The sequence below is a fragment of the Kogia breviceps genome, chromosome 9 (assembly GCF_026419965.1).
Source record: "Kogia breviceps isolate mKogBre1 chromosome 9, mKogBre1 haplotype 1, whole genome shotgun sequence".
In the NCBI taxonomy this organism is placed as follows: Eukaryota; Metazoa; Chordata; class Mammalia; order Artiodactyla; family Physeteridae; genus Kogia; species Kogia breviceps.
Window position 1 is genome coordinate 41,274,939 of NC_081318.1, and position 20,595 is coordinate 41,295,533.

The window sequence follows — 20,595 nt, forward strand, 5'->3', positions numbered from 1 at the left end:
CTAGAATTTGTAAATGCCTGACCACTCAAACCCCTTAGTCCTTACAACCTCGAGTCCTTTACACTCATCTGCTACTGCAGAGGGCAAAACTCCTCCCAGTTTCAGCTGATGTTCTTCATTGGCCCACCATACTTTTTTTTTTTTTTTTTTTTTTTGCAGTACGTGGGCCTCTCACTGTTGTGGCCTCTCCCATTGCGGAGCACAGGCTCCGGACGCACAGGCCTAGCGGCCATGGCTCACGGGCTTAGTTGCTCCGCGGCATGTGGGATCTTCCCGGACCAGGGCACGAACCCGTGTCTCCTGCATCGGCAGGCGGATTCTCAACCACTGCGCCACCAGGGAAGCCCGGCCCACCATACTTTGTCGTCAATACCTGTGGTTTATTTTGGAGATTCTGCTATTCATCCCTTTGTTTCCCTTTACTTTCTCCCCCACACTGATGTTGATAACCCTTAAGTCTCATGATTGTGAGTGGTTTATCGTTGCCTTAATTGTATTCTGGGACTCGTGGAGATATCTAGTTTTGTTGTAAGTATTGTCCATGGGGTTTTGGTTTTCCTATCTAGAAGCTCTATTTTTTTTTTTTTTTTTTGGTAGAGATTCAGTGAAATTCCAAAACTCTGCTGCCTCCACTATCATCTTTCCAGAATCCTCCCTTGTGGGGACTGTAGTTTTACATCAATGTTTACTGTATATACCACTCTGCAACTTCTGCTTTTCACTCACCATTATGTTTTTGAGATCTATATGTGTCAAGACATATATAGACTTAAGTCAAGCCTCTTAATTACTCTATAGTCCTTCACCATATAAATGCCCCATATTTTATTTATCCATACCCATTTTTATTGGACATTCAAAATCTATTATAAAACTTACTTTATATTTTCACATCTCTGAATTAGAGAAAGAAGAAAATGTTATTACCATTTTACAAAAAGGAAGAAAAATTAAAAAGTCATAATCATCATTAAGACTTGTTTTGGGGCTTCCCTGGTGGCGCAGTGGTTGAGAATCCGCCTGCCGATGCAGGAGACACGGGTTCGTGCCCTGGTCCGGGAAGATCCCACATGCCGCGGAGCAACTAAGCCCGTGAGCCATGGCCGCTAGGCCTGTGCGTCCGGAGCCTGTGCCCCGCAACGGGAGAGGCCACAACAGTGAGAGGCCCGCATACCGAAAAAAAAAAAAAAAAAAAAAAAAAAAAAAAAAAAAGACTTGTTTTGATCGTTGTCATTTCTGTGTAATAGACCACACTGACAGATATCACCATTTTTACCTTGAGTTTGATTTTCTCTTTTTAAGCAAAGTTGTGTTGTTCAAAGATGAAAGGCTGAATAAAAATCTTATTTCTCAGATGATCCTGTCCCAATGTACCAGCAAAATACAAAACAACATGAACCAAGATTGCTGGTGTTTTGACTCATAACGGAAAATTTTAGAGTCTGCTGAGGTAAAATGAGAGGTTGAAAAGTCAGATGCTGGTAAAATAGAAGCTAGCACTTTGCCAAGGGAAGGAAAGTTGGTATTTCAGTTTTTCAGTGGAGGGTTACCTTTTAATTGGAGGAATTTCAAAGGATTAGTAAGGCTATTTGGAGTTATTTTCATTTTATTAATTAATATTCACCTCTAGATAGAAATAAAGTACTCAGTTTGGATTAAAGGCTCTTTCACCTGACAGACATAAGGGCAGGATTGGCATTACTGTTTCCATTTTGTGGATATGAAAGAGTGCACAGAATGCTCACGTGAATTGTATAGGGTGACAAAGATAGTCTGACCCTTAGCTAAAGATTTCTCCTTCTAGAAAACATAATAGGCCTGGTCCACAGTGACTGCCTGCACCCAGTATTGCCTTCTGTCTGGTGAGAATGGGAGAGGGGAAGTCAAAATATGCACAGCAACAAACAGTTATTATTTTAAAAATTATTTTTAAGTAGTACTGCTTTTATCTCCAAAGCTAACAAGTATATAAAACATAACCTTAGCAGAGAAATCATGCAAGCAACATTCTTGAGAATAATCACTCAGTAAATCATGCGGGCCTTTCCGATACCTGGGGAGACAATTTTTTCGAATTGTGCAAAGTATTTCTGACCTTCAGTTTCACCCACTGCATTTGCCTCTGGCTCTCATTAGTAAACACCTTGGAAGAATCTCAGAATTGTTAATGGAAAAATGATTAATGGAATCTTCTCACCAGGGGTCAGTAGACTCATATGCCCTCAGATTCTTGCTAGAATTTCACTTTCTTGGGTCACCTGTGCAGAAATCTTATCTCCATGGAGTATGATAGCTAAAAACTCATGTCGTCTTAAAATGAGGAAGGCAGCTCTCCTCACATTCTGTAGGTTCTGAAAATCTACATGCAGCCTAGAACACATAGCTACAAAACTATCTCAGTGGTTAGTTCACCTCACTGTGCTGCAAATTTCTAATCAGTAGTTAGTGTATACCTGCCATACCTGAGGGAGATGAGGCATCAAATAAAATGTCCTAAGTATGTTGAAATGCATACTACAAATAGTTTGGGCTTTTGGGGTAGAAGACTTTAATCTCTTACTGAACCACTGTACTCTTGGGCAGCCTTACCTCTCTGAACCTCAAAGTTCCTTCCCATAGAATGAGGGTAAAAATAACCACCCCCTCAAAAGTTTCTTATGAGAAACGACGTGATGATAAACATAAAAGTGACTTACAACTTGGGATGTTCTAGGTTTTATTTACACCCATATATGTGGATACACCAATTGTTCCTTTTTTAACCTTCCTTTGCCCTTGGGAATGGCCATACTTTTCTTTTTCCCTATGCTGTTCCAAGTCCTTTTGATTCTGTAGAAATTAAATGCTCTTGTACCTTCCAGGTCACGGGCAAGGTTTAACTGTATATATTTTACATCAGATAGGTTACTAGCACTATGTTAGTACCAGTCTTTTCTTCAGTTGTAGCAGTAACAGGTTACCATCTGATCATGGCTGACTGGGCCCTGTCTGGCTTTTTCTAGAGACTTTGCCTCTCTCTGCTCTGCACCCTTCTGTGTTGATCTAGAGTTTAGCTCTCAGAGGCCCATCTCTTGTCCCACATTAGCCATCTCTGCAGGAGCCTCTCATTCTTAACCATCACAGAACCTGTTTGAGAAAACTGATTGTTTAGATGGCCCTGCACAGAGGGTGAGGAGAACTTTGCTGCCACTCACTTCAACTTGAGCAAAATAATGTTCTATAAAAAATACACACACACACACATGCAAACACCTCTTATTTTACCAGAAAAAAAGAAAAATGTTCTCTGCCTGAAAGGCAGCACTGCAAGTATCAAAGAACACCCTGGTGTCGATTTTTAAATTGCTCTGCTCTCAGCTAAACTAGTTTTACATTAACGATACTGGAAACTCATTTCCAAAGTGCTTTGCAAGTTCACGTAATTTTGAATGTCAGTTACATAATCCTCCAAGCTTCCAAGACAGTGAAGGGAACTGAACTGAATCCTACTCCTACATTTTTCAGATGAGGAAACTAAAACCCAGAAGGGGAAGCAACCTGACCAAGGTCAGAAGCCAGTCAGCTGGTGCTGAAACCCTGGTGTCTGAGACTTAGGACATCAGAGCTTTTTTGACACCCCTAAAGAGGAGCACCCAAGGGGTGCTGTTTTTATTTTATAACAGTTGCATTGATATTTAGTTCACATGCCATACAATTCACTCATTTAAAGTTTATAATCCAGTGGTTTTTAGTATATTCACAGAGTTGTGCATCCATTGACACCATTAATTTTAGAACATTTTCATTATACCAAAAAGGACCTCCATGCCCCTTAGCTATCACCTCCCAAACATCCATTCTCCCCAGCGCTAAGCAACCACTAATTGACTTTATGCCTCTGTGAATTTGCCTATTCTAGGCATTTCATGTAAATGGAATCGTAGAAATATGTTTCTTCCACTTAGCATAATGTATTTAAGTTCATCCACATTGTAGCATGTATCACAAAGTCATTACTCTTTTTTATTTTTGCCTTTTTTTTAAAACATCTTTATTGGAGTATAATTGCTTTACAACGGTGTGTTAGTTTCTGCTTTATAACAAAGTGAATCAGTTATACATATATATACATCCCCATATCTCCTCCTTCTTGTGTCTCCCTCCCTCCAACCCTCCCTATCCCACCCTTCTAGGTGGTCACAAACCACCGAGCTGATATCCCTGTGCTATGCGGCTGCTTCCCACTAGCTATCTACTCTAACTTTGGTAGTGTATATATGTCCATACCACTCTCTCACTTTGTCACAGCCTACCGTTCCCCCTCCCCACATCCTCAAGTAGGTCTGTGTCTCCATTCCCGTATTACCCCTAGGTTCTTCATGACCGTTTTAAATTTTCTTAGATTCCATATATATGCGTTAGCATAGGGTATTTGTTTTTCTCTTTCTGACTTACTTCACTCTGTATGACAGACTCTAGGTCCATCCACCTCACTACAAATAACTCAATTTCATTTCTTTATATGGCTGAGTAATATTCCATTGTATATATGTGCCACATCTTCCTTATCCATTCATCCGATGATGAACACTTAGGTTACTTCCATCTCCTGGCTATTGTAAATAGAGCTGCAATGAACATTTTGGTACATGACTCTTTTTGAATTATGGTTTTCTCAGGGTATATGCCCAGTAGTGGAATTGCTGGGTCATATGGTAGCTCTATTTGTAGTTTTCTAAGGAACCTCCATACTGTTCTCCATAGTGGCTGTATCAATTTACATTCCCACTAGCAGTGCAAGAGTGTTCCCTTTTCTCCACACCCTCTCCAGCATTTATTGTTTCTAGATTTTTTGATGATGGCCATTCTGACCAGTGTGAGATGATATATCATTGTAGCCTTGATCTGCATTTCTCTAATGATTAATGATGTTGAGCATTCTTTCATGTGTTTGTTGGCAATCTGTATATCTTCTTTGGAGAAAGGTCTATTTAGGTCTTCTGCCCATTTTAGGATTGGGTTGTTTGTTTTTTTGATATTGAGCTGCATGAGCTGCTTGTAAATTTTGGAGATTAATCCTTTCTCAGTGGCTTCATTTGCAAATATTTCCTCCCATTCTGAGGGTTGTCTTTTGGTCTTGTTTATGGTTTACTTTTCTGTGCAAAAGCTTTTAAGTTTCATTAGGTCCCACTTGTTTATTTTTGTTTTTATTTCCATTACTCTAGGAGGTGGGTCAAAAAGGATCTTGCTGTGATTTATGTCGTAGAGTGTTCTGCCTATGTTTTCCTCTAAGAGTTTGATAGTTTCTGGCCTTACATTTAGGTCTTTAATCCATTTTGAGCTTATTTTTATGTATGGTGTTAGGGAGTGTTCTAATCTCATACTTTTACATGTAACTGTCCAGTTTTCCCAGCACCATTTATTGAAGAGGCTGTCTTTCCTCCACTGTATATGCTTGCCTACTTTATCAAAGATAAGGTGACCATATGTGTGTGGGTTTATCTCTGGGCTTTCTATCCTGTTCCACTGATCTATATTTCTGTTTTTGTGCCAGTACCATACTGTCTTGATTACTGTTGCTTTGTAGTATAGTCTGAAGTCAGGGAGCCTGAATTCTCCAGCTCCATTTTTCTTTCTCAAGATTGCTTTGGCTATTCGGGGTCTTTTGTGTTTTCATACAAATTGTGAAATTTTTTGTTCTAGTTCTGTGAAATATGCCAGTGGTAGTTTGATAGGGATTACATTGAATCTGTAGACTGCGTTGGGTAGTAGAGTCATTTTCACAATGTTGATTCTTCCAATCCAAGAACATGGTATATCTCTCCATCTGTTTGTATAAACTTTAATTTCTTTCATCACTGTCTTATAGTTTTCTGCATACAGGTCTTTTATCTCCTTAGGTAGGTTTATTCCTAGATATATTATTCTTTTTGTTGCAATGGTAAATGGGAGTGTTTTCTTAATTTCACTTCAGATTTTTCATCATTAGTGTTTGGGAATGCCAGAGATTTCTGTGCATTAATTTTGTATCCTGCTACTTTACCAAATTCATTGATTAGCTCTAGTAGTTTTCTGGTAGCATCTTTAGATTGCTCTATGTATAGTATCATGTCATCTGCAAACAGTGACAGCTTTACTTCTTCTTTTCTGCTTTGGATTCCTTTTATTTCTTTTTCTTCTCTGATTGCTGTGGGTAAAACTTCCAAAACTATGTTGAATAAGAGTGGTGAGAGTGGGCAACGGTGTCTTGTTCCTGATCTTAGTGGAGATGGTTTCAGTTTTTCACCATTGAGGACGATGTTGGCTGTGGGGTTGTCAGATATGGCCTTTTTTATGTTGCAGAAAGTTCCCTCTATGCCTACTTTCTGCAGTGTTTTTATCATAAATGGGTGTTGAATTTTGTTGAAAGCTTTCTCTGCATCTATTGAGATGATCATATGGTTTTTCTCCTTCAATTTGTTAATATGATGTATCACGTTGATTGATTTGTGTATATTGAAGAATCCTTGCATTCCTGGAATAAACCCCACTTGATCATGGTGTATGATCCTTTTAATGTGCTGTTGGATTCTGTTTGCTAGCATTTTGTTGAGGATTTTTGCATCTATGTTCATCAGTGATATTGGCCTGTAGTTTTCTTTGTTTGTGGCATCTTTGTCTGGTTTTGGTATCAGGGTGATGGTGACCTCATAGAATGAGTTTGGGAGTGTTCCTCCCTCTGCTATATTTTGAAAGAGTTTGAGAAGGATAGGTGTTAGCTCTTCTCTAAATGTTTGATACAATTCGCCTGTGAAGCCGTCTGGTCCTGGGCTTTTGTTTGTTGGAAGATTTTTAATCACAGTTTCAATTTCAGTGCTTGTGATTGGTCTGGTCATATTTTCTCTTTCTTCCTGATTCAGTCTTGGCAGATTGTGCCTTTCTAAGAATTTGTCCATTTCTTCCAGGTTTTCCATTTTATTGGCATAGAGTTGCTTGTAGTAATCTCTCATGATATTTTGTATTTCTGCAGTGTCAGTTGTTACTTCTCCTTTTTCATTTCAAATTCTATTGATTTGAGTCTTCTCCCTTTTTTTCTTGATGAGTCTGGCTAATGGTTTATCAATTTTGTTTATCTTCTCAAAGAACCAGCTTTTAATTTTATTGATCTTTGCTATTGTTTTCTTTCTTTCTATTTCATTTATTTCTGATCTGATCTTTATGATTTCTTTCCTTCTGCTAACTTTGGGGGTTTTTTTGTTCTTCTTTCTCTAATTGTTTTAGGAGCAAGGTTAGGTTGTTTATTCGAAATGTTTCCTGTTTCTTAAGGTAGGATTGTATTGCTATAAACTTCCCTGTTAGAACTGTTTTTGCTGCATCCCATAGGTTTTGCGTCATCGTGTCTCCACGGTCATTTGCTTCTAGGCATTTTTTGATTTCCTCTTTGATTTGTTCAGTGATTACTTCATTATTAAGTCGTGTATTGTTTAGCCTCCATGTATTTGTATTTTTTACAGATCTTTTCCTGTAATTGATATCTAGTCTCATATTGTTGTGGTTGGAAAAGATACTTGATACAATTTCAATTTTCTTAATTTTACCAGGGCTTGATTTGTGACCCAAGATATGATCTATCCTGGAGAATGTTCCATGAGCACTTGAGAAATATGTGTACTCTGTTGTTTTTGGGCGGAATGCCCTATAAATATCAATTAACTCCATCTTGTTTAATGTATTATTTAAAACTTGTGTTTACTTATTTATTTTCATTTTGGATGATCTGTCCATTGGTGAAAGTGGGGTGTTAAAGTCCTTGACTATAATTGTGTTACTGTCGACTTCCCCTTTTATGGCTGTTAGTATTTGCCTTATGTATTGAGGTGCTCCTATGTTGGGTGCATAAATATTTACAATATTTATATCTTTTTCTTGGATTGATCCCTTGATCATTATGTCGTGTCTTTCTTTGTCTCTTGTAATACTCTTTGTTTTAAAGTCTATTTTGTCTGATATGAGAATTGCTACTCCAGCTTTCTTTTGATTTCCATTTGTATGGAATATCTTTTTCCGTCCCCTCACTTTTGTCTGTACGTGTCTCTAGGTCTGAAGTGGGTCTCTTGTAGATAGCATATATATGGGTTTTTTTTTTGTATCCATTCAGCCAGTCTGTGTCTATTGGTGGGAGCATTTAATCCATTTACATTTAAGGTAATTATCGATATGAATGTTCCTATTCCCATTTTCTTAATTGTTTTGCATTTTTTATTGCAGGTCTTTTCCTTCTCTTGTGTTTCTTGCCTAGAGAAGTTCATAAGCATTTGTTGTAAAGCTGGTTTGGTGGTGCTGAACTCTCAGCTTTTGCTTGTCTATAAAGGTTTTAATTTCTCCATCAAATCTGAATGAGATCCTTGCTGGGTAGAGTAATCTTGGTTGTAGGTTTTCCCCCTTCATCACTTTAAATATGTCCTGCCACTCTCTTCTGGCTTGCAGAGTTTCTGCTGAAAGATCAGCTGTTAACCTTATTGGGATTCCCTTGTGTGTTATTTGTTGTTTTTCCCTTGCTGCTTTTAATATGTTTTCTTTGTATTGAATTTTTGACAGTTTGATTAATATGTGTTTTGGCTTGTTTCTCCTTGGATTTATCCTGTATGGGACTCTGTGCTTCCTGGACTTGATTAACTATTTCCTTTCTCATATTAGGGAAGTTTTCAACTATAATCTCTTCAAATATTTTCTCAGTCCCTTTCTTTTTCTCTTCTTCTTCTGGGACCCCTATAATTCGAAGGTTGGTGTGTTTAATGTTATCCCAGAGGTCTCTGAGACTGTCCTCAGTTCTTTTCATTCTTTTTTCTTTATTCTGCTCTGCAGTAGTTATTTCCACTATTTTATCTTCCAGGTCACTTATCCGTTTTTCTGCCTCAGTTATTCTGCTATTGATCCCATCTAGAGTATTTTTAATTTCATTTATTGTGTTGTTCATCATTGCTTGTTTCCTCTTTAGTTCTTCTAGGTCCTTGTTAAATGTTTCTTGCATTTTCTCTATTCTATTTCCAAGATTTTGAATCATCTTTACTATCATTATTCTGAATTCTTTTTCAGGTAGACTATTTTCTCTTCATTTGTTAGGTCAGGTGGGTTTTTATCTTGCTCCTTCATGTGCTGTGTGTTTTTCTGTCTTCTCATTTTGCTTATCTTACTGTGTTTGGGGTCTCCTTTTCACAGGCTGCAGGTTCATAGTTCCTGTTGTTTTTGGTGTCTGTCCCGAGTGGCTAAAGTTGGTTCAGTGGGTTGTGTAGGCTTCCTGGTGGAGGGGGCTAGTGCCTTTGTTCTGGTGGATGAGGCTGGATCTTGTCTTTCTGGTGGGCAGGTCCATGTCTGGTGGTGTGTTTTGGGGTGTCTGTGGCCTTATTATGTTTTTAGGCAGCCTCTCTTCTAATGGGTGGGGTTGTGTTCCTGTCTTGCTAGTTGTTTGGCATAGGTTGTCCAGCACTGTAGCTTGCTGGTCGTTGAGTGAAGCTGGGTGTTGGTGTTGAGATGGAGGTCTCTGGGAGATTTTTGCTGTTTGATATTACATGGAGCTGGGAGGTCTCTTGTGGACCAGTGTCCTGAAGTTGGCTCTCCCACCTCAGAGGCACAGCACTGACTCCTGGCTACAGCACCAAGAGCCTTTCATCCACACGGCTCAGAATAAAAGGGAGGAAAAGAAGAAAGAAGAAAGAAAGGAAGGAAGGAAGGGAGGAAGGGAGGAAGGAAAGAAGGAAGGAAGGGGATAAAATAAAATAAAATAAAGTAAGATAAGATAAAATAAAGTTATTAAAATAAAAAATAATTATTAAGAAAAAAAGATTTTTTTAAGTAAAACAAAAAACGGACAGACCGAAACCTAGGACAAATGGTGAAAGCAAAGCTATACAGACGAAATCTCACACAGAAGCATACACATACACACTCACAAAAAGAGGAAAAGGGGAAAAAAATAATATATCGTTGCTCCCAAAGTCCACCTCCTCAATTTGGGATGATTCGTTGTCTATTCAGGTATTCCAGAGATGCAGGGTACATCAAGTTGATTGTGGAGATTTAATCCGCTGCTCCTGAGGCTGCTGGGAGAAATTTCTCTTTCTCTTCTTTGTTCGCACAGCTCCCAGGGTTCAGCTTTGGATTTGGCCCCGCCTCTGCGTGTAGGTCGCCTGAGTGCGTCTGCTCTTCGGTCAGACAGGACGGGGTTAAAGGGAGCAGCTGATTTGGGGGCTCTGGCTCACTCAGGCCGGCGGGAGGGAGGGGCACGGATGCGGGGCGAGCCTGCGGCGGCAGAGGCCGGCGTGACGTTGCACCAGCCTGAGGCGCGCCGTGCGTTCTCCCGGGGAAGTTGTCCCTGGATCACGGGACCCTGGCAGTGGCGGGCTGCACAGGCTCCCGGGAGGGGAGGTGTGGATAGTGACCTGTGCCCGCACACAGGCTTCTTGGTGGCGGCAGCAGCAGCCTTAGCGTCTCACGCAACTCTCTGAGGTCCGCGCTGATAGCTGCGGCTCGCGCCTATCTCTGGAGCTCCTTTAAGCGGCGCTCTTAATCCCCTCTCCTCGCGCACCCGGAAACAAACAGGGAAGAAAAAGTCTCTTGCCTCTTCGGCAGGTCCGGAGTTTTTCCCGGACTCCCTCCCGGCTAGCTGTGGTGAACTAACCCCTTCAGGCTGTGTTCACGCCGCCAACCCCAGTCCGCTCCCTGGGATCTAAGCTCCGAAGCCCGAGCCTCAGCTCCCAGGCCCCACCTGCCCCGGCCGGTAAGCAGACAAGCCTCTCAGGCTGGTGAGTGCTGGTCGGCACCGATCCTCCGTGCGGGAATCTCTCCGCTTTGCCCTCCGCACCCTGTGGCTGCGCTCTCCTCCGCGGCTCCGGAGCTTCCCCACTCCGCTACCCGCAGTCTCCGCCCGCGAAGGGGCTTCTAGTGTGTGGAAACCTTTCCTCCTTCACGGCTCCCTCCCACTGGTGCAGGTCCCTTCCCTATTCTTTTGCCTCTGTTTATTCTTTTTTCTTTTGCCCTACCCAGGTACGTGGGGGAGTTTCTTGCCTTTTGGGAGGTCTGAGGTCTTCTGCCAGCGTTCGGTGGGTGTTCTATAGGAGCAGTTCCACGTGTAGATGTATTTCTGATGTATCTGTGAGGAGGAAGGTGATCTCCGCGTCTTACTCTTCCGCCATCTTCCCCGCCAAAAGTCATTACTCTTTACAGATGAATAATATTTTGTTGTGTGTAGATATAGCCCATTCTGTTCATCCACTCAGTAGTTAACAGCCATTTAGGTTGAGGTATTTCCACTTCTTTGCTATTTTATGCAATTCCTCTATGAACATTAATGTATAAGTTTTTGTGTGGGTATATAAATATTTGAATTCTTTTGGGCCTAGGAGTGGGCTTATTGGTTCACAGAGTAACTCATTATTTAACCATTTGAGGAACTGTCAGACTGTTTACCAAAGTTGCTGTACCATTTTATACACCCACCAGCAGAATATGAGGATTCTAATTTCTCCACATCCTCATCAATACTTGTTATTATCCTTCAGTTTTTAAAATAAAAGTAACCACTGCTTTTTTAAAATAAATTTATTTTATTTATTAATTTATTTTTGGCTGCATTGGGTCTTCATTGCTGCACACGAGTTTTCTCTAGTTGTGGCAAGTGGGGGCTACTCTTCGTTGTGGTGCGCAGGCTTCTCATTGCAGTGGCTTCTCTTGTTGCATAGCACGGACTCTAGGCACGCAGGCTTCAGTAGTTGTGGTTCACGGGCTTAGTTGCTCCATGGCATGTGGGATCTTCCCAGACCAGGGCTCTAACCCGTGTCCCCTGCATTGGCAGGTGGATTCTCAACCACTGTGCTCCCAGAGAAACCCTTATCTGTCATTTTTATTCTCACATATCATCGTGGGTGTCAAGTGGTATCTCACTGTGGTTTTTATTTACATTTCCTTTAATAGCTGATGATGTTGACCATCTTTTCATGTGCTTATTGGCTATTTGTATAACTTCATCTATTCAGATGATTTTTGAAAACGTTTGTTACAATTCACCAGTGAAGCTATCTGGTCCTGGGCTTTTCTTTATGGGACATTTTTGATTACTAATTTAATCTCGTTGTATGTCTATTAAGATTGTATATTTATTCTTGAGTCACTTTTGGTAATTTGCCTTTCATTTGCTGCCATGCAGATGTCATAGTATTTCCTTATCATTCTTTTTATTTCTGTAAGGTCAATAGTAATGTGAGATTAGTTTTAAGTTCCTACTTCAAAAGCATAATGTGTCTGAAGTCTCATGCTTTATTGCAAAAAACGTCCCATGAAACTATCTATTTTAATATAAAAGTAATATTTACATTATTTACCATTGAGTAAAATTGAAGTACCAGAGAGTTTTCCCATATTTATCCTGAATAGTGCCTATTCTCCAAGCAACTGGTAGCCCAGTTTGAAGTAAGTATGACAAGAAAAATTTTTCTCAGGGAGGGTTTCCCATCTGTCCCCAGGACAGTCCATCCATCCTAATCATGCAAAAGCCCTCCACAGAATTACCAGGGTTCCACAGTCGGCTGACAAACTGGAGAAACAGGACCAGAGATTTAACAGGTTTCCTTGTCCAAACAGACCAATCCATAAAGCCTTCCTGTATTTTCATAACAGGGGAAGCAGGAGAAGGAGGTTGTCTAGGCCATGGGTTTGCATGTGTGTGTGTGTGTGTGTGTGTGTGTGTGTGTGTGTGTGTGTGTTCTCTGTTGTAGATGGCAATGCAGAGACACCTGTGACAGTTAGTATCCTTTTATGTCTGGAATACCAACAGCAAAAATTAAATAGCCAAAGTAAAGTCTTTTTTCCCCAAATGAACATCAGAGAAGAATATTTTTAACAAAGCAGTATTTCAGATTATTTACTTTAAAGCAAGTCCTGTTTCTGTCATCATCAACAAATGAGATCCTTACCAACATTCAGACATTCCCTGCTGTACAAAAGAAAATGAGACTCCAGAATTTAACTGGATTTTTATCAAAAATTAGTGGTCTTTAACATCTACAGTAAACAAAATGCCATTTACATAAACCTGAGATGGAAATGATATTTTCATGGGTATATTAATTGTAACATTTCTCCCAAACCTTTACAATTAATCACTTGAATTAATAATAAATTAAGCACTTAACTTCAGTTCCTAGTAAAGATCATTATTAACTCATGTGTCAAATTCATCATAATGAAAAATAATTTATTTCCCCTGATTTTTCTTAGAAAAACTGTTCTTGAAGACCACCTGCTATTTAGTGGTAGGCATATTTGGACCAGACATCATAAAACTGTGAGTATGCCAGCACATTAATCTGATTTGTTTGCTGGGACATGATGGGGGGCAAGCAGGAAAACTGGGAGGTAGCTGGCTTCATTTCCAGTTGGATGTACTTTTTGTAAAAGGGTGTAATCTCTATCCAGTTCTTGTTAATAGTGGAAAATTCAAACCTGACTCAGATCCTTTGTGATCCTAGGCAAAGGCTCCCTTTGAATTACAGTGTGGCAGCCTGGCTCAGTTTCTCTCCAAGAGGATTTCAGAAGGAATTTCACCAATAATGCCACCAAATGACAAGATCCTAGTGGCTGGACATGGGAATTTGACCCTTTCTCCTGAGCTTGCCCTACACTCCCTCCTGGGTTCTCGGGCCGGCCACGTGCTTCTCAGGTTCTTTCCTTCTGTCCTCCCACCTGCTGGTTTCCTGGCCTTCTCTCCAGCCCCACCCCTCAAAATCCTGTATGTGGGCCATTATCATTACCTGTCTGCTTCTTTTCTCTCTTTTCTCTTTTTTGAGCTCAGAGCACTGGATCAGATAAATCATATTCCTGTTCAAGGCAGTTTCTCATCAAGGATTCATACATGGCTTTCTTGTGTTTCTTATTTAGTTATTTACCTAGTTACTTTGAATACTGTAATTAGCTTCCAAATTACCACCCAAGGCAGATTCTAGGTCCTTGACAATAACTTACCCTGACCACACAGTCCTTCTTTTCATTCTCAAGCTTTTCTCCACCCGAGTAATAAATCCCATGTTTATCTTTCTCTTGTTTCCTTTGTCAATAGTCTTTATATATATGTATATTTTTATTAATATGATAAATTATAATCATAAAAATAATATATGCTAATACAGTAAATAATTATTAATATATTTATTTTATATATTCCTTTAAAACATATTTTAAAATTCTGGTTATTTCTTTACTTTATGAAGAAAGTATCACATTGTTCATAATCTTTGGGGACTCACCACTTAAATTTGTATGTCTAAGATTCATCCATAGATTTGTGTCACTGCTGTAGTTCGTGCACCCTGATTGCACACAGTATTCCATTGTGTCTCTACAAGAATCTATTTCTGGGCTTCCCTGGTGGCGCAGTGGTTGAGAGTCCGCCTGCCGATGCAGGGGACACGGGTTCGTGCCCCGGTCCGGGAGGATCCCACATGCCGCGGAGCGGCTGGGCCCGTGAGCCATGGCCGCTGAGCCTGCGCATCCGGAGCCTGTGCTCCGCAACGGGAGAGGCCACAACAGTGAGAGGCCCACGTACAGAAAAAAAAAAAAAAAAAATTAAAAAAAAAGAATCTATTTCTTCACTCTCCCATTGACGGATGTTTGGGTTGTTTTCTGGTTTTGCACTGTTCACATGTGGCACTTATGAACAGTGCTACTGTGAACATTCTTACATGGTTCCTATTTTATATGCCTAATATTAGCCTCAGAGCAGAGTGGCTCAGAGAAGCTAACTCCACAGAAGGGTACCCTGCAGTTACAGAATTCTAAAGACAAAAGGAACTTAAAATGATACAGACCCGAGGGATGATCGGTGTTCCTTCATGCTGTGCACCTGCCTGTATTTATATTGCCCTCCCTCTACTGTGGTCAGTGATTTTTCACGGGCCCTGGACTGGGAGTTTTTGGAAGGCAGGGACCCCTTCTTCTTAGCTCATATCTCTATTACTGCCACTACCTCCTAATAGGACCCCAGCCCTGCAGGATTGCCCATTGCCTTGCAAGTCCATAATCCACAGTCTAGCTGGCTAGATAGCTTTTTAATGTGAAACTAATTATGGCAATCTCCAACATAAAATTTTCACACCCTTTGCAGGATTCTTTAGCCCCCTACACAAAGCTCTTTATGAACTGACCCCTGAGGACATTTTCAGACTCATCCCTAGCTGCTCCACAGCACACCATGCTCCAAACCACTTGTAATTCTCCCCACACATCAGAAGGTTTTTGCCTCAGGACCTTTGTATGAGCTGTTCGCTCAGCTTGGCACATCCAAAACCTGTACCCCAAACAAATCTTACTTCTTTGGACCTCAGCTCCAGGGTCACTTCCTCTGGAAGCTTTCCTGACCCTCCCTAGGCTAAGATAGATACCCCCAACACACACACACAGACACACACACACATTCTTCCTATCCTGTGCAAACCCCTAGCACTTGCAAACAACACTTATCATGTCTGTTTGTACTTTAATTCTTCATTTACTTTTTTGAGTTGCTAACTAGATTGAAAGACTTCTGAGAACTAAGACTACATTTATTCATCTTAAGCAAAATACTGAATATGTGGAAGGAAGGAAGGAAGGAAGGAAGGAAGGAAGGGAGGGAGGGAGGAAGGGGAAGCAGGGGGCTTTGTATCTCCAGGGCTTGGTGCAATACTTGAGCATAGAAAGCCTTTAGTAATCATTGGTTAAGTTGATTAATTCTTTATAAAAATAAAATTATCACTACAGATGAACTAAAGAAAAGAAAACAATTTAGCCTATTCAATGAATCTGTTTACACACCTAGTCTGAGCCAGGTGCTCTGGGGGAAACATCAGCTTGGCCAGAGAGGTTTTCCTGGGCCTAGATCAGGGAACCAGAGAAGTAAGTGGAAAACAGTCACAGAAGCCAAAGAGGGCAGTACACACAGATATGCAAAAGGGATGTCAGAGATTAGCTACCAAGTGTGCTGGGAGTAAATAGGGAAGTGGCCTGGGTTCACTGAGAAACCCAATGCTCTTCTGTAGCTGGCTAGAGGGCGCTGAGTGCAAGAGCTAGTTAAGCATGGGATCAAGGAGAGGACAGACAGACACTGTACTAGCTAACTACAGGTGTGGACTGTACAAGAGACAGTCCCCACCTCAAATAACTATAAGTGGACACAGGGTGTTGAGAAAAAATGGGCCTGGCAAGCCACTGAAAGAGGCTGAATAGGTGGTGGGTAGGGGAAGAAAGATTTTCCTTTGAGAATCATAAGTGACTAATTCTCATTAGTATGGGGGAGGCCACTTTGAAGAAAGATAGATATAATAAATGATCCCCCTTTGTGGTTCTGTCCACTATTAGTTTTGTTTGTGTGTAATTTTCCAGGACGCATATTAGTTGTTTGCTGATAGCAAACAACTGCATTGGCAGGTGGACTCTCAACCACTGCGCCACCAGGGAAGCCCAACATATTTTTAAATAGCAAAAATATAAAGTACAATAATACAACTGAGCCATTGACAAGGTAATGACAAGATTTATAGAAATGATTAAATTCCTAGTACACTCTAAAGAGTGTGGTCCAGAAGTGAGATAAAAGTGTTAAGTCGTATGAGGAAGATCTTTCAATGCTGTGAGTGTATCTCTGTGGCTTTATATATTAATGTATAAATTCTCCTTTGAAAGTGATGTTAAAGGTCTAAATCTGGGGCTTCCCTGGTGGCGCAGTGGTTGAGAGTCCGCCTGCCAATGCAGGGGACACGGGTTCGTGCCCCGGTCCGGGAAGATCCCACATGCCGTGGAGCGGCTGGGCCCGTGAGCCACAGCCGCTGAGCCTGCGCGTCCAGAGCCTGCGCCCTGCAACGTGAGAGGCCACAACAATGAGAGGCCCGCGTACTGAAAAAGAAAAAAAAAAAAAAAGGTCTAAATCTGAGAGCTTTCTTGTGTGAAAGGCCCTGTCCTTGCTCCCTGCCATAAGGCTAGCACTCTCTCTACCTGTCTGTTCAAACTTAACCCTGACGGTGCCCCCTTCTTTTGATTTATGATAATGACAATCATCAGCATTGACTTCCTTCTACCATGATCCTAATTAAAGTTGTTAATTAGCTCTGCCGAATGTGTTGAAGCTTCCTCCCCACGTGACTCACTCCTGTACAACTCTGTTACCTGTAAAGGTAGTAAAGGATGTAAATTGAAATGTGACCATTTTGGTCTTATTTGCAGCTCCGGGAAAAAGAAGGCAATGTTGGATGGGAATAGTTATTAAGGGTTTGGAGATTTCCAGAGGATTTCACAAATTATGTATAGCCTAGGCCTTCTGTCCCAAGGCTGGGTAAGAGCACACATGCTATTTTGCCACTTCTTTGCATGTTGCACACTGTCATGGTCTTACACTTGTCTGGATGTATGAGGCTCAGCACATTCTATTCTTGTCCAAAGGAGTGCTTCTCAATTTCAGTCTTTTGATGATAAAGCTCTCATCTTAGAGGATTGGGGAGGGAAACCACATACCCAGTTCCCCTCTTCTATTTTTCAGTTCAGAGAACACAAGTCTCACTCTCTGAATGAGGGGCCCCCATCCCCACTCCCATATTCAAGTTCACTTACTTGAAATTTTGCTCTGTTTACAGGGGAAAGAGAATAGATCTTGGACACCATATGATGAGTTAGCTCTGGTGGTTCTGAATTGCCACAGATGGGATATTGGCCTTAGGTTGAAAAAAAAAAAAAGATTAAGCAGAGCCCTATTTATTACCCTCCCGAGTCCACAAAATACCAGATCTCCCCAAAGACAGCAGTCATCAACTAAATAAATGAACCATTAAGTTGAGAACAGATGTGTGAAAACAGCCACCCTCTCCTGATTTACTGACCCTTAGTAGACATTACTTTGGTAATGGACCTTGTGTGTCACAAACTGCTTGTCCCACAGCTTAGTTACCTTTACATTACCTTCCCCTCCACCTCCTATGAAGGAACCCTGGGGCCAAGCAGATGACTCTCATGATGAGCTCACTTTCCTGTCTTAACTCAGATGCTCACAAAAAGCTGAAAAGCCATTTAGCCAGTCACATTTTTAAGTCTCATTCAGCTGGAATGAAATTTGAAAGCCATGATCCCAGCCTATGTTTTCACATACTAGTGACCATCAAAATATTTTCTCTTTTTTTAGTTGAAGTATAGGTGACTTACAATATTGTCTTAGGTTCAGGGGTACAGCAAAGTGATTTGGTTATACATATATTCTTTTCTATTATTTTCCATTATAGTTTATTACAAGATATTGAATATAGTTCCCTATGCTACACAGTAAAACCTTGTTGTTTATCTGTTTTATATATGGTAGTGTGTATCTGTTAATTCCATATTCCTAATTTATCCCTCCCCCTTCCCCTTTGGTAACCATGTTTCTTTTCTATGTCTGTGAGTCTATTTCTGTTGTATATAAGTCCATTTGTACTATTTTTTAGATTCCACATATAAGTGGTATCATATAACATTTGTTTTTCTCTCTCTGACTTACTTCACTTAGTATGATAATCTCTAGGTCCATCCATGTTGCAGCAAATGGCATTATTTCATTCTTTTTTATGGCATTGTTTAATTCTTTTTTATTCCAAGGTGTGTGTGTGTATATGTGTGTGTGTGTGTGTGTGTGTACACACACACACACACACACACACACACACATATCACATCTTCTTTATCCATTCACCTGTTGATAGACACTTAGGTTGCTTCCATGTCTTGGCTATTCTAAATAGTGCCGCTATTAACATTGGAGTGCATGTGTCTTTTCAAATTAGAGTTTTCATCTTTTCCTGATAGATGCCCAGGAATGGGATTCCTGGATCACATCAAAATATTTAAAGATCTCTGAGATGGACTCTCTTTCTCCGATAGGCTTTTCATTAATATTGGGGCATTTCTTTCTGCAAGAAGTTTCATGATATAAATTAAGACTCAAGGCCCTTCCTCACACGTTTTGCTTGACAGTCCAAAGTTAAGATTATTAGAGCTTTTAAAGATGTTTCAATGTTCAGCAACTATTAAAAGTGCTACTTATGCACACTAAGTGAAACCAGGATGCGTTTCTGTTTTATTTTGTTTTGTTTGCGCCTTGCTTTTGTTTTACCTCTCTAAATCTCATTTTTTATTCTGCATGTCCAGGTAGAAAACTCTCTTGGAGGAGTGGGCAACCTAATGGAGGGTCACTGGAATGGTTATTGTAGAAATAAAGCAGAAACAGGAATGAAGGCAGGGAGCAGATCCAATGACTTACATCCAGGCCCTGGTCACAAGGCCAAGCATTGCCAAGCTCACCAGTGCCTCTCAAAGGCTGGCCCATGCGTGGGCTGTGACTGCATTCAGTCAAAAAAGACAAAAAAACAGAAGCAACTTAGCTTTGCTTGTGAAGTAGAAGGAAGAGGAAGAGGAGGAGGGTCAGGGAGAGAATGGTGGTAGTGATTGTAGTAGCTGTAGAGATAGTCACTGTAATAGTTGGAGGGGGAGGGTGTTAGAGCAGATTTATTACAAGGGTACCCAAAGCATGTCATGGAACTTAAAGGCAGGAAAATATCCAGGCTTCAGACAGAGCTGGAAAAGGGACTGGGAAGCCACCAGGAACAGAGTCTTCCTCACTGCACATGTTGGGTTCTGCCCCCTGAACCCCATCCTACAGACTAGCTTTCCAAATGCTCTGTCCTCATGGCAGGAAATAACATTACAGTCCCCAGTCACTATAACTCCTGCTATTCTTGGAACAGCCCAGAATGAAGTCAGACTTTTTAATACCAATTCCAAATTTCCCTGAGAGAGAATCTGATTGGTCCTACTTGAATTGCAGTCTAATGAGGACCAATCAACTGGCAGGAGATATGAAGTATATACACAGTTGCCAGGAACCCACCCCTACAGGTGAAGGGGGACAGTTAAGTGATCATGTGAGTTGAGAAGAAACCCCTCAAAATAGCTTCTAGAATCTATAACTGTCCTTCCAAGATTAGTCTCTAGATATTACCAACGTATGTTTCTGGAGTCTTTGTTTTTGTTGTTTTGATTTGAGTTTGAATCAGTAGTTTACTTGGAAAAGTTACTGAAAGTCCACACATGACTTGTTCCTTCATTTGAAGCAGCACATTATACTCATTCTTCTTGGTTTAAGAGTGTTGGGGGTGGCATGTAGAAAATGAATATGGAAGGTTTGTTTTAACCCCTTCAAACCTAGACATAAACCAAAATGTTTGAAGAGCACTATCCTTACACCATACTCAGGGGAAAAAGTCAAAGATAAATATATTTACTTTAAAAGGAAAAGAGGTGATTTGGATTACACCTAAGAAAATAATTTTAGGTGTTTAAAAGGCTATATCAAAGATTTTTTGGTATAAGGCTCAGCAAACATTAAAATGCTGTTCTGGGGCTTCCCTGGTGGTGCAGTGGTTGAGAGTCTGCCTGACAATGAGGGGGACACAGGTTTGAGCCCTGGTCTGGGAGTGTCCCACATGCCTCCGGGCAACTGAGCCTGTGTGCCACAACTACTGAACCTGCGCTCTAGAGCCCGTGAGCCACAACTACTGAGCCCGCAGGCTGCAACTACTGAAGCCCGCACAC

At 40.9% G+C, this 20,595-nt stretch overlaps 1 protein-coding gene across 8 annotated transcripts in view; it reads left to right on the plus strand.

Moving 5' to 3' along the window:
• The window catches only part of AOAH (acyloxyacyl hydrolase), a 177,634-nt gene that overhangs the window by 22,287 nt on the left and 134,752 nt on the right, over window positions 1–20,595 (plus strand). For 7 of the 8 annotated variants that reach the window (XM_059073653.2, XM_067042335.1, XM_067042336.1 and 4 more), the window contains exon 3: window positions 13,231–13,297. The exons of the other annotated variant lie outside the window; for it this stretch is intronic. In XM_059073653.2, coding sequence (XP_058929636.1) covers window positions 13,231–13,297 — 67 coding nt within the window. The remainder of the gene's footprint in view (window positions 1–13,230; window positions 13,298–20,595) is intronic. 8 annotated transcript variants of the gene reach the window in all.